A 16120-nucleotide genomic window follows, 5' to 3' on the forward strand; every position below is an offset into this window, starting at 1 on the left:
GCTATCAGGAGGTTAGCAAGGTATATTACCTGCAATGATCGCTGAACTCCTGACAGCAGCGCTGTCACCGAGTTCAATGACCGCCGCCTTCACAAACCAAGTATCGCGAGCGGCCCGTGACGTTACCACTAGTCACAGTCTCGGGTCGACAGCGAGAGGTGATGTGACAAGCGGCGGGCATAGAAGGCAGCGCCAGCCGATAAATTCTGTGTCCCGCTGCAGAAGGATCCGGTAAAATAATGGTTGCATGCGCTGCACATTTAATCCACAGGATCCGGTCATATGCGGTTTGCGGATGATACGGACGACACATAGACTAGGCAAGAGGGAAAAAAGCAATCTCATCACCCCCTCACTTTTTTTTCCCCAATTATTTTTTTCACATGTTGCGCCGGCTAATAATCAGAATTTCTGGACACACACACACTCTCACACACACACACACACACACTCACGCACAAACACTCACAAAAACACACACACACACTCACACTTACAAAAACACACACTCACACTCACACACAAACACTCACAAACACACACACACTTTCTTCCCCTGGTTGTGTACAGAGCTGGCAGCTTCGGATGTCTCTGTGTGATTTCTCTCATTCACACAGGGAAGAGGCAGGGAGGAGGGTTTGGAGAGCAGAGTGGGTGTATTAGACACAATGGGTGTGTTAGATAAGTTAGACACCGCCTTAGAGCCACAAAGAATTCTGGAACTTTTAGGAACTGAACACAGGAAGTCAGAGGAGAGATTAACCCCATCAGAGCTGGAGCCAGCAATGAGCATGTGCTGCTAGTGCACAATAAAACCTAATTTTGCTGAAAAAAACATAATAGATGTGTTGAGGGGCACATATTAGCAAGATTTATCAGAAAAAAAAAAATCAGTTTTGGTAACTGGACAACTTCTTTAAGGGAAGCTGGCGCTACAGTTAGGTCCAGAAATATTTGGACAGTGACACAATTTTCGCGAGTTGGGCTCTGCATGCCACCACATTGGATTTGAAATGAAACCTCTACAACAGAATTCAAGTGCAGATTGTAACGTTTAATTTGAAGGTTTGAACAAAAATATCTGATAGAAATTGTAGGAATTGTACACATTTCTTTACAAACACTCCACATTTTAGGAGGTCAAAAGTAATTGGACAAATAAACCAAACCCAAACAAAATATTTTTATTGTCAATATTTTGTTGCGAATCCTTTGGAGGCAATCACTGCCTTAAGTCTGGAACCCATGGACATCACCAAACGCTGGGTTTCCTCCTTCTTAATGCTTTGCCAGGCCTTTACAGCCGCAGCCTTCAGGTCTTGCTTGTTTGTGGGTCTTTCCGTCTTAAGTCTGGATTTGAGCAAGTGAAATGCATGCTCAATTGGGTTAAGATCTGGTGATTGACTTGGCCATTGCAGAATGTTCCACTTTTTTGCACTCATGAACTCCTGGGTAGCTTTGGCTGTATGCTTGGGGTCATTGTCCATCTGTACTATGAAGCGCCGTCCAATCAACTTTGCGGCATTTGGCTGAATCTGGGCTGAAAGTATATCCCGGTACACTTCAGAATTCATCTACTCTTGTCTGCTGTTATGTCATCAATAAACACAAGTGACCCAGTGCCATTGAAAGCCATGCATGCCCATGCCATCACGTTGCCTCCACCATGTTTTACAGAGGATATGGTGTGCCTTGGATCATGTGCCGTTCCCTTTCTTCTCCAAACTTTTTTCTTCCCATCATTCTGGTACAGGTTGATCTTTGTCTCATCTGTCCATAGAATACTTTTCCAGAACTGAGCTGGCTTCATGAGGTGTTTTTCAGCAAATTTAACTCTGGCCTGTCTATTTTTGGAATTGATGAATGGTTTGCATCTAGATGTGAACCCTTTGTATTTACTTTCATGGAGTCTTCTCTTTACTGTAGTCTTAGCGACAGATACACCTACTTACTTCACTGAGAGTGTTCTGGACTTCAGTTAATGTTGTGAACGGGTTCTTCTTCACCAAAGAAAGTATGCGGCGATCATCCACCACTGTTGTCATCCGTGGACGCCCAGGCCTTTTTGAGTTCCCAAGCTCACCAGTCAATTCCTTTTTTCTCAGAATGTACCTGACTGTTGATTTTGCTACTCCAAGCATGTCTGCTATCTCTCTGATGGATTTTTTCTTTTTTTTCGGCCTCAGGATGTTCTGCTTTACCTCAATTGAGAGTTCCTTAGACCGCATGTTGTCTGGTCACAGCAACAGCTTCCAAATGCAAAACCACACACCTGTAATCAACCCCAGACCTTTTAACTACTTCATTGATTACAGGTTAACGAGGGAGACGCCTTCAGAGTTAATTGCAGCCCTTAGAGTCCCTTGTCCAATTACTTTTGGTCCCTTGAAAAAGAGGAAGCTATGCATTACAGAGCTATGATTCCTAAACCCTTTCTCCGATTTGGATGTGAAAACTCTCATATTGCAGCTGGGAGTGTGCACTTTCAGCCCATATTATATATATAATTGTATTTCTGAACATGTTTTTGTAAACAGCTAAAATAACAAAACTTGTGTCACTGTCCAAATATTTCTGGCCCTGACTGTATGTGTAGGGATTTCGGTGGGGAAGGTTCACGGCCGAGGCCGTTGCGTTTAGGGATGTAAGTTCATGACGCCACCCACGGGTTGTGGTGAATGTGGACACCACCGCTGCCGTTAACTAGGCTCCCGGGGACAGTGTTATGCGGCCTTGTGTGGACCCCTCCATGGGGCAGGGGGTGAAGGTCCCGGGGCCCGGTGGTTGTGAGGTGCGGACAAGATGGTGTGGTGCGGTGCGCGGCCCGAGGGCACTGTTGTACTCACTATGACAGATACACCGGAGTCTCTGGTAAACCAAAAAGGATGGTGGTCGGTGCCTGCAGCTGGCTGCGCTTTGCCCCTTTCTCAGGTTGGTGGTACCCGCCTTTCTCCTGCATCTCTGTGGTAGAACTTGACTGCCTATGCTTCAGCAAGGGTAGTCCGCTCCCCGGCTTGATGTGTGTCAGGGAACCCGTTTGCCCGCAGGCACTGGCCCGTGCGATCTCTCTGCCTGTGCGGTGGTTTTCTATCCCCCTCGGTGGGCTGTTGCCGTCTTTTGGGTCTTGGGACGGGAAAGGACCTAAGGTCCCGACCTCAATCAGTGAATTCGATGTGGTCCAGTGGCTTCTGGACCTCGATCTGGATCTGAGTACCCTTTCTGGTGCTTCGGTTTCCAGTTGGCTCCTCGGTTCGGTACCGGTGGGCCACTACCCTGTCCCGGTTCCTTATGTTTTCACCAGCCGTCTTCCCGGCTCCTGCAGGCGGCAACCACCACCTGCCTCCTGGTCACAGGGAATCTGGGCTCCTACCCAGATCCTTGACAGATGTTGACACAGTTCTACTACTCTCCTCTACTCCCTAACTCATCTGTTTGTGTTTTTCCCACCTCAGGCTATCCAAACTCCTCGGAGGGTGTGGCCACCCGCCTGGCTCTGCCCCCAGGTGTGAACGTCAAGACCTGAGAGGGCTGACTCAGGGTTTTTAGGTCGGCTGGTTACACCTTTTTAGGGGCTGGTGTTTGTGCAGGGGGTCTACCTGTGACTACCTGGCTAGTCCAGGGCATCACACTTCCACCACTGCTACATCTGACAATCACAGCGAGCGGCCATAGAGCATAACTGCCTGCTGTGAGGGGACTCTCAAGTGAGTCCTCCACCTGCAGCTCACTTCAGTCATGGCTTGATTTGCGATCAAAGGTGTAGGACTCCAGCTGTGACAGCAAATCACCAGAGTGACAGAAGTGAGCCACGTGATCAGCGCGACATCACTCAGATTAGTCGCAGCCACAGTTTGTCAGAATGAACTCAGGTGAGCCCGTGACATGACTGCCGCATCACTGCTGTGATGTCAGGGGTTCACCCGAGTTCATTCTGACACCCTGTGGCTGTGACTAACCTGAGTAATGTCGTGCTGATCGTGCAGCTCAGTTCATTCACTCTGGTGATTTGCTATCACAGGTGGAGGACTCCAGCTGTGACCAGAAATCACATGTCAGACGTCACCACTGATCGCGCGGCTCAGTTCAGTCACTCGGGTGATTTGCTGTCACAGGGGGAGGACTCCAGCTGTGGCTGCGGCTAACCTGAATGATGTCACCTCTGATAGCACAAACCACTTCAGTTTCTGCGTGGAGCTCACAACGGGCAGTCATGTTATATGGCGCTCACTGTGAGCATCACATGTAGCATTACTGCAAGCGTCGTTGGACCTCGTGTGGATTACTTTGGACCTGCAGGGGTGTTTTGTGGGTTCATAAAATGGTGAAAGAGGGTGCTTTTCTTCCTTTTATTTCAAATAAAGGATTTTTGGAGTGTTTTTGTTTATTTACTTTCACTTACAGATTAGTGATGAAGGGGTGTCTCCTAGACGCCTGTCATTACTAATCTAGAACTTATTGGCATCTATGGGCTTCTATTAACTCCTTATTACCCCAATTGTTATTGCATCAGGGCAATGGGAAGTGCCGGGTCCAGCTCCAAAATTGGCATCTAATGGATGTACCACTTCTGGGGCGGCTGGGGGCTTCTATTATTAGGCTGGAAATTGCCAAATAACCATGGCCCTTTCCACCCTAAGAATATCAGCTGCCAGTTGTCTGCTGCACCTTGGCTGGCTTTAGAAAAATGGGGGGACCCCACGTCATTGTTTAAATAAAAAAATCAAATAATTTTTAAAAAAGCGTGTGATCCCCTCATTTTTTCATAACCAGCTATGGTATAGCAGACAGCTGAGGTTGCCTGCAGCTGCTGTTCCTGTGCTGGATATGAAAAATAAGGGGGAACCCAATGTCATTTTTTTTACCAAAATATAATTTAAAAAACAGCTGGCCAAGCTAGCTATTCCTCTATCTATCGAGCTATTCTGTTATTTCTTTCTATCTATTATCTCTGTTCTTTTTAATTATCTAGTCTATATGTTCTTTATTTCTATCTATTCTATATGTTCTATCTATTCTTCCTATTATTTTCTATCTATTCTACCTATCTATCAATTATCCTATCCTTTTATGTTTTGTTTCTCCTTTAAAAACACATTAACAAAAATGCAGCAAAAACGCACCGAAACGTGGTACAAATGCAGCAAAAACTCATGCTTTTTTATGTGTTTTTCTGGCCAGAGGTACATTTTTCTGCCAGAGGATGCGTTATTCGCTGGAGAAACAAAATTGCAGTGTGTGCACATACACTTACATTGGATGTTAGGAACACAATCATTGGTCTCACTATTCAGTAGGAAACATAATTTCCAGCATGCATTATCCAATTCATTCTTAATTCATAGGAATGGGGTGGAATTTTTACTTCAAGTGATAGAATACAAAGAAAGGGAAAGAGTAATGTGACTGGTTTTATAAAATATGAATTGGGGATAGTTTAAGAATATGGCAGTATGAACACATGAAAGTTCTTTGTAATCATAGAATCATAAACTTCATTACATTGAATTCCACAGAGACAATGCAATATGCACTGTGCTACTCTCGTCATCAACTATAATACCATCTATTAAGAAAGGATATCATTTTTCCTAGAATTCTGAAATGATATAGAAGGCATATTTGTATGGTATATGGAATCCTCCCCACTTCTTCACTTTTTTATTGTGCGCGGCGTCATTGTTCGGCTGTCACAGCAGTTGCTCGCTTTTATTTAACAGAGTCTTCTTTTCATCAACAAACCAAATACAGCTATGGCTGAATGAGACATTTCTTGATAGAGCTAGAAGGTAAAGGTCAAGTGATAGCGTTCGGAAGCTACCTACAAGGATTCAATTATAGTGGCATCTCTTCACAAATCTATTCCAGATCAGAGATTCAGGGTATGAAAGACATTGTGCAACTTTCCTTAGGAAATAAAAAAAACCTACATAGGAATAGTTTACATTTTTATGAAGATAATAAACCAAATAAACAGAGGGTGAAAAATTTCTAATTTACTAAAGTGAATGCACAAGACAATGCCTCATATAAGAGACAATAAAAGCATCACTTTTTTCATAGTAAAGACTGGGCACCCTAAAAGACTCCCTTATTGCAAAAAAACAGGACTCCCAAAAAGATGCGGGGGGCACGGGGCAGGCAGTGGTAGTCGTGTCAATAAACTGCACACCGTAGTATTCTGTTCAAACAACAAAACTTTACTTCTTTTCTTCACAGCATTTATAGCTTCTATCTTCATAACTCTACTTTTTGTCTTCACAGCATTTATAGCATCTATCTCCATCTGCACTACCTGAGCACTGCTTCTGGTTTTAAAGGGGTTCCATCCAGACTCCACTCCACAATACAATTTAACAGCCGACCGCTTTCCTGGCACCTGGGCTCCATAAGACACCGCTAGGCCCATCATTCTCCTGTCTGATATCACACTGCATGAACCGATTCAAATAGTCAGTAAGTCTATCCGTCCCACCTATAGGGATTAGCTTGCGCTTTGGACCGGATACGTAGGACAGCACTCCTCCATTCGTGCTTAGGCCAGGACCTACCCTTCTCAGACTAGGGCCCACTGACCTTCGGTCTCGCAGGGGATTTCTTAAGGTATTCGTATCCAGAAAAATGGACACCTCCCCGACCAACCGGACTACACCCTGCTTCTGGGGATGCAGTTACACAATCCCACAATCCTCTAAGTGCAGGATCCCACATATCCGCGATCACAGGGGTGACCCTTAGGATCAATAATTAAGCCTATAGATTATGGCCTTGTTCTCTGTCAATCCTCCTTGGGACTCTCCTACCATTTTGCCTTAATACTGTCCTATTTATATTCTCTATTCTCCTCCTCTTACCTAACTCCTAAGCTGCCTACCCAGGTGCCAGGACTGCTGTCACTAAGCCACATTGCCACCTGGTGGCCATTTACACGAACACAGTACATTTGAATACATTAAATATAACCCTTCAGTGTGCCAGCTACCTCTGCAGGGGTGGGTGTAGCCCTGACCCCCCCCTACAAAGATGCAAAAAAAATTATAAATATATACACAAGACATAGTTAAAAATAGATAACACAGGAAAACTCAGCAGAAATGGCAGGAGGAGACCTAGAACTATGTCAATACAAGATTGAAGATGATATATAGAGAAGCTGGATGGCACATAGAACACATAGACACCAGAAATGTGTCTGCCAGTGAACAACATACAATAAATAGTATAATAGTACAAAAGTTGGTGTATATAATGTTAAACAAATTTAAATTTAACGAATGCAGGTAAAATTTAACAATTCGAATCCAATCCGGAAGACATTTGTATGCCATAACTGCTATAGACAAAATACAGAAATCCAGTACTATATCTACTAAAAGAGGTTTAGTAGAGGATTTAGATATTTTGGATGTTGAAAGATATAACCAGTATGAAGGCATACACACCTATGAGTGCCTCATCATGCCAAAATGGTGTCAAATCGAAGTGGGTTTTGGTACTAGCCTGGTGTCCTCAAATGTTTTTCCTTCATAATTAACATTCATAATTGAATGTTCTCTGAAGTTTTACTTAAATTGACACATAATGTATGTAAAAGAAAGTGGTACTTTACAATGTCTCTCACATGTATGTGATAGTGTGCTTGTAGGCGCCAGATCCATGTTCATCAGCCAGCCTTAGGGGCGTGATGCTGACAGTGACTTTCATGCAGCAAGTCAGAATTGGATGTAAATTATTCTTTTATTACTGTTTGAAAGAAGACTGTGTGGCCGATTCAATTGGACTAGTATTGCACGCGTCAGTCATAGCAAAAGACTTGCTGGCGTACAATGCACAGATTTCATTAATAGGCGCACACCACTAAATTAATATGGCGCATGTTTTCTGTGATGTACACCTCTTTGCACTTCCCCAGTAAGAAACGTTGTCACTTTTTTTTAATCTTGTGTTTTTTCAAAGTGTTTAATGCCTCCATATGCTCTGTACTTCCGTCTGAAGCTGGAGTGAAGATCATCTCTCTTTAAAGGGAACCTGTTGGGTAATTTATGTGTTCGAACCTAGTAGCAGTGTGATGTGTGTGCTAGTAACCCCTTCCTACCCATCCCTGTGTTGTAATAGTTTGTAATGTGCATGTATAAAAATATGATTTATTACTCATCTGTACCCTATGTAAATCAGCAGGTGCTCTAGCCCCATGGGCGTCGCATCGCCCGTGGGCGTTTGCATTGTTTCTGTGGTATCACGCCCCTGTGGGCGTGATATTATGGATTTACATGAACGATGTACCATCACTCCTTGAGATCCCGCACATGCACACTTACCATTCCTGCAGCCTTGTTGTCCGGGTGCTTGCTTCTCGTCTTCAGATGCGCTCTGCGCATGACCGGAACTGCAGGAGGCTTAGGAGCATGCGCAGTGTGCGTCTGAAGCCGACAAGCAAACATCCAGATTAGAAGGCTGCGGGAATAGTATGTGTACACACGCGGGATTTCCAGGAGCTGACGGTGACGTCGCTCATGTAAATCCATGGTATCACCACAGGGGCATGATACCACGGAAAACATGCAAACGTCCACAAGGCGATGTGAAGCCCGTGGGGCTAGAGCCCCTTCTCATTTATATAGGGTTCACATAAGTAATAAAACATTTTTATACATTCACATTACACATTAGTACAACAGGGATGGGTAGGAAGGGGTTACTAGGCCACACATCACCCTGCTACTAGGTTAGAACACATACATTACTTGACAGGTTCCCTTTAAACTCTACACCCCAATCTAGACAGCAAATTCGATCATGGTACAAAGAATCCACTATATTGGTCCTTATTGTTTCCTATATAGATAACACTTTGTTGAAATAATATGATATCTGATAAAAATTCTAAATCATATTTTAGTACTCTGAAAAAAATTACTGTGAGGCCAAATAGAAAAGGATGCATGTGGGACTTAGCCAGATATCAGCATAATAATAAATGGGGATTGTTTTGAAGCAAACCAGTATATCAGTAGAACAAAACACAGAGTCCATTGGATTATGCCAATTACTGTGATTCTGATTGAATCTCCTTCCTATTAGAACAATTCACTAATCTCCATACAAATGTTCTTCAAGGTCAGTTGTAAATTTGTTTGTATAAAAGCAGTATGTTATTCCACAAAGCTACAAGGAATTTAGGATATAGACACTTTTTAAAGCTCTGAATATGGTATTGGGCACATTGGTATTTTTTTATGAACTTCACATCAGGATCCAAACCTAAGGATCTATACTGTTCTTTATCCCATAACCTGACCAAATTTACAGTTTCATGATTATGAAACACTTACTTGAAAGCATTGGCATCTCTGTGGACTTTGTAATTATCAGCACTAATTCTGGAGATGATCCTGGTTACTGCAATGAGGATACCAATATTGACCTAGTAGTAAATTAAAAGTAAAAACAAACATTAGTTGAGCCCTGTAATATTATTATATGATGTAAACAATATTAATACTTTATAAGTAACAAATAATAATAATAATAAAAAAACTGTTAAAGGGAACCTGTCACATGTAAAACCGCTATTAATCTCCAGGTTGATAGCATTTGGAACCTGTCCAGCACCCTCATATTGAACCCCACTGCTGGGAGGAAAAAATCTTTTAATCCTCCCGACAGCATTCGAGTTTCAGCCATCGGGTGGCGCTAGCGCAGGTTCAATCACTGCTTTGTGTATGGAGAGTGGCAGCTCTAACTGCTCCCTCCACTCTGACTGAAAGCCAATCAGCTTTAGAGGAAGCCGGGTGTAGTAACAGTTGCTCTCTCTATACACAGAGTGGTGACTGAACTCACACCGGCACCACCCCTGAGACTGAAACCTGAATGCTTCCAGAAGGATAAAAGTTCATTTTCTCCTGGCAACTGCATTAAATGTGCAGGCCCTATGCAGGTTAAAAACACTATTAACTTCATATCTGCAGGTAGTAGTGTTTTTACATATGAAAAGTTCTCTTTAAATTAACGAAAGAAACAAGCACAAAAAGCCGAAAACATTTTTAAACCAAACATTTACATTAAAGGAGTTATCCATCTGCTCTAGTAGGCCATTTGTTCTTTGTTCACAAGTGTTCAGAATATGTCTGCAACAGACAGTTAGTGCCCCTAGAGGCCAAGTGCCTTACTGCAGGCATCAGGTTTCCCATCACTTATGCGGGCATCACACGGTACGATCTATCGTGCGATCGCACGAGCAATCGTACCCGCCCCCGTCGTTTGTGCGTCACGAGCAAATCGCTGCCCATGTCAAACAAAGTCGTTAAACCGCCGTCACACGTACTTACCTGCTGAGTGACCTCGCTGTGGGCGGCGAACATCCTCTTCCTGAAGGGGAGGGACGTTCGGCGTCACAGCGACGTCACACAGCTGCTGGCCAATAGAAGCAGAGGGGTGGAGATGAGCGGGACGCAGGTAAGCTGTGTTCATCGTTCCCGGGGTGTCAGACGGAGCGATGTGTGCTGCCCCGGGTACAATGAACAACCGGCGCCATGAAAAATAAACGATTTTTTAAAAATAAGCAACTTGTACACGACTCACGATTTGTGACCTATTCAGCGTCGCTTGGAGGTGTCACACGAAACAACGTCGCAAACGATGCCGGATGTGCGTCACGAAAACCGTGACCCCGAAGATGTATCGCATGATAGATCGTCTAGTGTGACGCCCGCATTAGATTTGAACCCATTAGTATAGCACGTGACCACTGTGGTCCCCGGTCATACCAGTTAGTGAGGCTGCAACTATCTGCTTATGTAGTCATATGCAGCTATTCAGTGGATATGGCCACATACTTACCACTAGAGTAGAGCAATGTTCGAGTCGAATGGTTCGCCAATTTCAAATTTAACTGATTTTGGGCGACGTTCGAGTCGTTTGACGAAATCGAACGATTTGCTTCAAGTTCGACAGTTCGAGTTACCATTCGATAACGGTTCGATCACTAAAAGCGTGGCTTTTAACAGTAAGGCTATGTGCACGTTGTGTATCTGCATGCGTCCTGCATCCCCAGCACAATCCCTCTCTCTTTCCTACTCCCCGATCACGGGTGCGAGGCTGCATGGCTGTCACAAAGCTCCGGCGGCTTTTCCTCTTTTGAAAATGGCTGCCGCTTCAATATTCAATCAGTTATTCCCTGCTTTCCTCACCCACTGGAGCCCATTGGTTGCAGTTAGACACACCCTCACGATGAGTGACAGCTGTCTCACTGCAACCAATCACAGCCGCCGGCGGGTGGGTCTATATTATGCAGTAAAATAAATAAATAAATAATAATAAAAAAAAAGTGGTTCCCCTGAATTTTGATACCTGCCAGGATAAAGCCACACGGCTGGAGGCTAGTATTGTCAGGATGGGGACTCTACCTAGCTCATCCCGAATTGCCCTGGTGCGTTGGCAATCGGGGTAATAACGGGGTTAATCATGGCAGATGTCTCCCCGAGATACCTTCCATGATTAACCTGTAAGTGAAAGTAAATAAACACACACAAAAAAAATCCTTTATTTGGAATAAAAGAGGAAAAAAACATCCTCTTTCACCATTGTATTAAAATCCCCAAATACCCCTCCAGGTCCGACGTAATCCACAGAGGTCCCACGATGCATCCAGCTCTGCTACATGAAGCTGACAGGAGCGGCAGTAGAACACGAGCACTTTGTGTCAGTACCACGGAGCAATGAAGTGAGCCGCGCTGTCAGCGGGGATGTCACTGAGGTAATGCCTGCATGTGCGGTGATGATGGGGGTTGTAGTGCCTGCGTGTGTGCGAGGATGATGAGTGGGGTACTGCCGGTGTTTGCCCGTCCATCCACCCATCCGCCCATCCATCCATCCATCCGCCCGTCCATCCATCCATCCGCCCGTCCATCCATCCATCCGCTCATCCATCCACCCATCCATCCACCCATCCGCCCATCCATCCATCCATCCGCCCATCCAGTCCATGTGAAAAGAGAGGGAAGGCACTCACCAAATATGCGGTAAAAGAAGCAGTTTTATTCGACCATCAGGTCAGGGGGAAAGGCGTGGCCTTTCATTGGAATGAGCACCGTGGCCAGAATGTAAGGAAATTTACAAGCCATATAATGCGTGTATAAACCTGAAATAGGAAGATTGAGCGGTTAGCTCGCTGAATGGTGCCAGTGTTTCCTCCTTTCACCATCCATCCATCCTTGCAGCTGAACAATCTGCTTCTAGATTCTCTACTGCAGTATAGAGGTCAAGATTACCAAATCTTCCTATGCTTTTCATCAGAGGCAGTAGCTCAATGGATAGAGCTACTGCCTAAGAACAATTAATTCACGAGTTTGAGTCCCGGCCATCCCGGTAAAGTTTTTTTTAAAAATGTTATGTATACAGCGTGTGTGTGTGTGTGTGTGTGTGTATAAAAATACTATAATAATAATTTCTGGCCAGTGCCTTGTTTCTTGAATTTTTAGTCTCCAGGAGCTCTAATTTGCAATTGACAATGAGCTAGTGGGTAGAAAGTAGCTGCTGTGTAGTCTCCTATACACAGCACACACAAATACAATTTCCAGATATTTCTTTTATTTCCTTAGCTTGCATACAGTCAACACAACAGAGGTTTGGCAGATATTATACAATGGTATTGTAGCAGTCAACCCAACAATGGGATATGCTACATGGAAAACAAAAGCACTATGTCTCTCTCTCTCTCTTTGTATTCTCACTTTGCTCTTCTTCCTTACCCTCATCTATAATCTTTACTATAGTATGTAACTTGAAACCTCATTGTGGTGGAAGTATTAAAAGTATAATGCCAATTTATAAAGTATCACATTTGATAAAGTATCACATGACATCCTCATTGAAAAAATGATCAAGTTTGGAATTGACAAAAAAAACAGTTAGATGGATTCACAAGTGGCTTAATGATCGGGCGCAACAAGTAATACTAAATGGATACACATTAACCTGGAGGAATATTAAAAGCGGGGGGCTGCAAGGCTCTTTCCTGGGGCCAGTGCTGTTTAATATCTTTATAAATTATCTGGATAACGGAATTATTGGGAATCTCATCAAATTTGCAGATGATACTAAGATAGGAGGAGTAGCCAACACTAAAGAGGAGAGAGAGCATATTCAGAAGGATCTAGACACACTCGAACAATGGGCTGATGAGAACAGAATGGTTTTTAATAGGGACAAATGCAAAGTCCTACATCTGGCTAAAAGAAATGCAAAAGCAGATATAGTATGGGAGGAGTAGAGCTAAGTGATAGCCCCAGGGAAAAGACTTGGGCATAATAGTGGATCCCAGATTCAACATGAGCCAACAATACAAGCTGAAGATAAAAAGGCCAACAAAATTCTGGGATGTATCAAGACAAGCATTGAATCAAGATCAAGAGAGGTAATTATTCCCCTATATTCTGCCCTGGTCAGACCCCATCTGGAATACTGTGCACAGTTCTGAGTGCCCCAAATTAAGAAATACATTGATATATTGGAGCAAGTCCAGAGAAGGAAAAACTTTCTGACAGTGAGGGCAGTCAGGGAGTGAAACAGGCTACCACAGGAGGTGGTGAGCTCTCCAGCAATGGAAGTCTTCAAGTGGAAACTGGATAAAAATATAGCAGGGATGATTTAGGAAAGCCTGGATGGGGTTGGACCCAATGGCCCTTGAGGTCCCTTCCAACTCTACCATTCTATGATTCTATGAATATAAACAAATTCAAAAAGTTGTCCATCAGAAACTTTAGAAATGTAGAGTTCTGTGTTAGAACATTTTTCATGTATTGACGCCAAACAAATTGACATTTATTTCATTAGAACATACAAGTTTTACTTTTCAAAGGTTTAAATAAACTATTTGAGTGTAACCCATAATATTAATTATTAGGCAGTTGATTTGAAGTCCCAATGTCCATAAAACCAACTTATAAAAGTATTAAAATCTTATTTGGTCTAAAACTGTACATTAAGGATAATGTGGATGACAGACATGCTATGTTCTTTAAATGCTAGAGAAACACAAGCTTATAGTCGTTTTTTCAGGTCCATTCCCTACTGAAAGTATAATCTAACAATATTTGAAGAAATAGTGCAGCTGAGAAGTCTCTACAGACATATTTAGTGAAAGTTTCAGCTTAGTTTGTAGAAACAAATTAAAACTCATTGAGATCCACTCTCTAGAGGTAAAACATTCTCAAGTATGTTCAAAATACACTTGTTCAACCGAGCATTTGGCTCTAAATGTTTTTTCATCATATTGAATGAATCTTTAGCACATCATTGCAGAATGCTGCTTCTAGAATACTAAGTAACCAGCCTCATAATATGCCTTCTACAATTTTTTTGTAATGTCAAATGCTGGCTACCAATACATCACACTGTACTGTATACTTCACTGCAAACTTGTCAGATTATTATCTGAACCTAGCCGGTGATGACGGACTCTGTAGCCATACACCATTGCACTTACTCTGCAGAAGGTGCTTATAACGGAGGAGGCAGCAATACCAGCTTGGATGGACCTTGTAGTGCCGTACAAGATGTGGCTGGGACTTGTTGTATCATCCAGCCAGTGAGTATGTATGTGCGTCTACAGACCTACTGGTAAGCAGGTGTAATTAGTCATCTGTTGTGGGAACACCACACACTATTGAAAACACTAGCAATCTGATGGAAGTTACCATGTATAAGTTCGTACTGACCCTGGTTAATTGCTATATGACCCAGCTGTTTGATGCCGCTTGCTGACCTTGAGCTGACTTAACCCTCCATTTTCTTGATACATTTTCCCCTGACTCCATCCTTCTGGCTCTGACCTCAACTATCTCTTGACCTCCACGTTGATTCCTTATTTCCTTTGTTACAGCACTCTCTGGTTTTGACATGGATAGTTAAATTTCCTCTGCCAGCTCACGCTATCGAACTGCAGCTACTCTGTGGATACAACTTGGTCTTGATCCTTAAGTACAAGTTAAATGGTGATTGCCAAGGCACATCTGTGACTTGCTAAACAGACAAGCCTTATTTACAGAACAAATAGTTACCATTTACAAAGACTAAATACATAAAAAGTATCATAATTACTATCAGATTTTAAAAATAAATATTTTGGCCAAATCAAACTAAATTAATTAATTTGCCACAAGAGCTTCTTAAGATTATTTTTTGTAATGGAGCACACAAACCATTGGCCTGACTCCCAACAGCAATGTTGTGATGCTATAGCTAGAAGAGATGTTCAAGTTCTTCCAGTGGGACCAAAATATTTTTCAGCCACCACAGGTCATTTATTAAAGGAACGCTATCTCAGAAGATAACCTATTGTTTAAATGAGGTTTTTGTGTTACGAACATTTCTAAATATGCAAATTGCTTTGTCAGAGCGGAAAAGGAGTGGAACTCAAATACCATATATTAGAAGTATCAATCCTAAAAGTTAATATCTACCCTTCAACCCCTTCACAACCAAGGATGTAACGGTATGCCATAAACAATGAAGGGATAATCACCGCTGGCTGCTACGGTGAGCCAGCTGTGATCCCCGCACATTGCTGCTGAATTTGTACAGCAGACGTGTGCCTCGCAGGCGCAGGTGGATCCGTGATCCACCTGCACCTGATAATTCCTTAAATCAAATTGTCAAAATGTGACAGCACGATTAAAAGTGGCACAGTTGGTATCGCGCACTTACCCGCCGCCATCGGAGGTCCCATGACGTCATCACAGGGAACCAATGTTTGCCATGGTAGCACAGGCTCATGTGATGACTCCTGCCGCTATCATCACTCTGTTCCCGTTACAGCAAAAACAGTGCAAAAGTGTGCCACTTTTGGACAGACTTCTGAATTTTCTTGTAACCCCTTAGATAAAAGTAAACCTATACAAGTTTGGTGTCTATGAACTCCTATCAACCTGAGGCATCACACTAACGCATCAATTTTACCATATAGTGAACACAATGAATAAAATATCTCAAAAACAATCATGCAATCGCACTTTTTTGTAAATTTTCTGCACATGGAATTGTTTTGCCTTTTTCAGTACACTATATGGTAAAACCTATGGTTTTATTTAAAAGTACAACTCGTCCCATAGAAAACAAGCCCTTA

General features: G+C 43.0%; 1 protein-coding gene across 2 annotated transcripts in view; it reads right to left on the reverse strand.

The window, feature by feature from the left end:
• Positions 1–16120, reverse strand: part of ADGRD1 (adhesion G protein-coupled receptor D1) — a 1069475-nt gene that overhangs the window by 178001 nt on the left and 875354 nt on the right. For both annotated transcript variants that reach the window (XM_075341810.1, XM_075341809.1), the window contains one exon: positions 9330–9421. In XM_075341810.1, coding sequence (XP_075197925.1) covers positions 9330–9421 — 92 coding nt within the window. The remainder of the gene's footprint in view (positions 1–9329; positions 9422–16120) is intronic.

This window comes from Anomaloglossus baeobatrachus, chromosome 1, assembly GCF_048569485.1.
Source record: "Anomaloglossus baeobatrachus isolate aAnoBae1 chromosome 1, aAnoBae1.hap1, whole genome shotgun sequence".
In the NCBI taxonomy this organism is placed as follows: Eukaryota; Metazoa; Chordata; class Amphibia; order Anura; family Aromobatidae; genus Anomaloglossus; species Anomaloglossus baeobatrachus.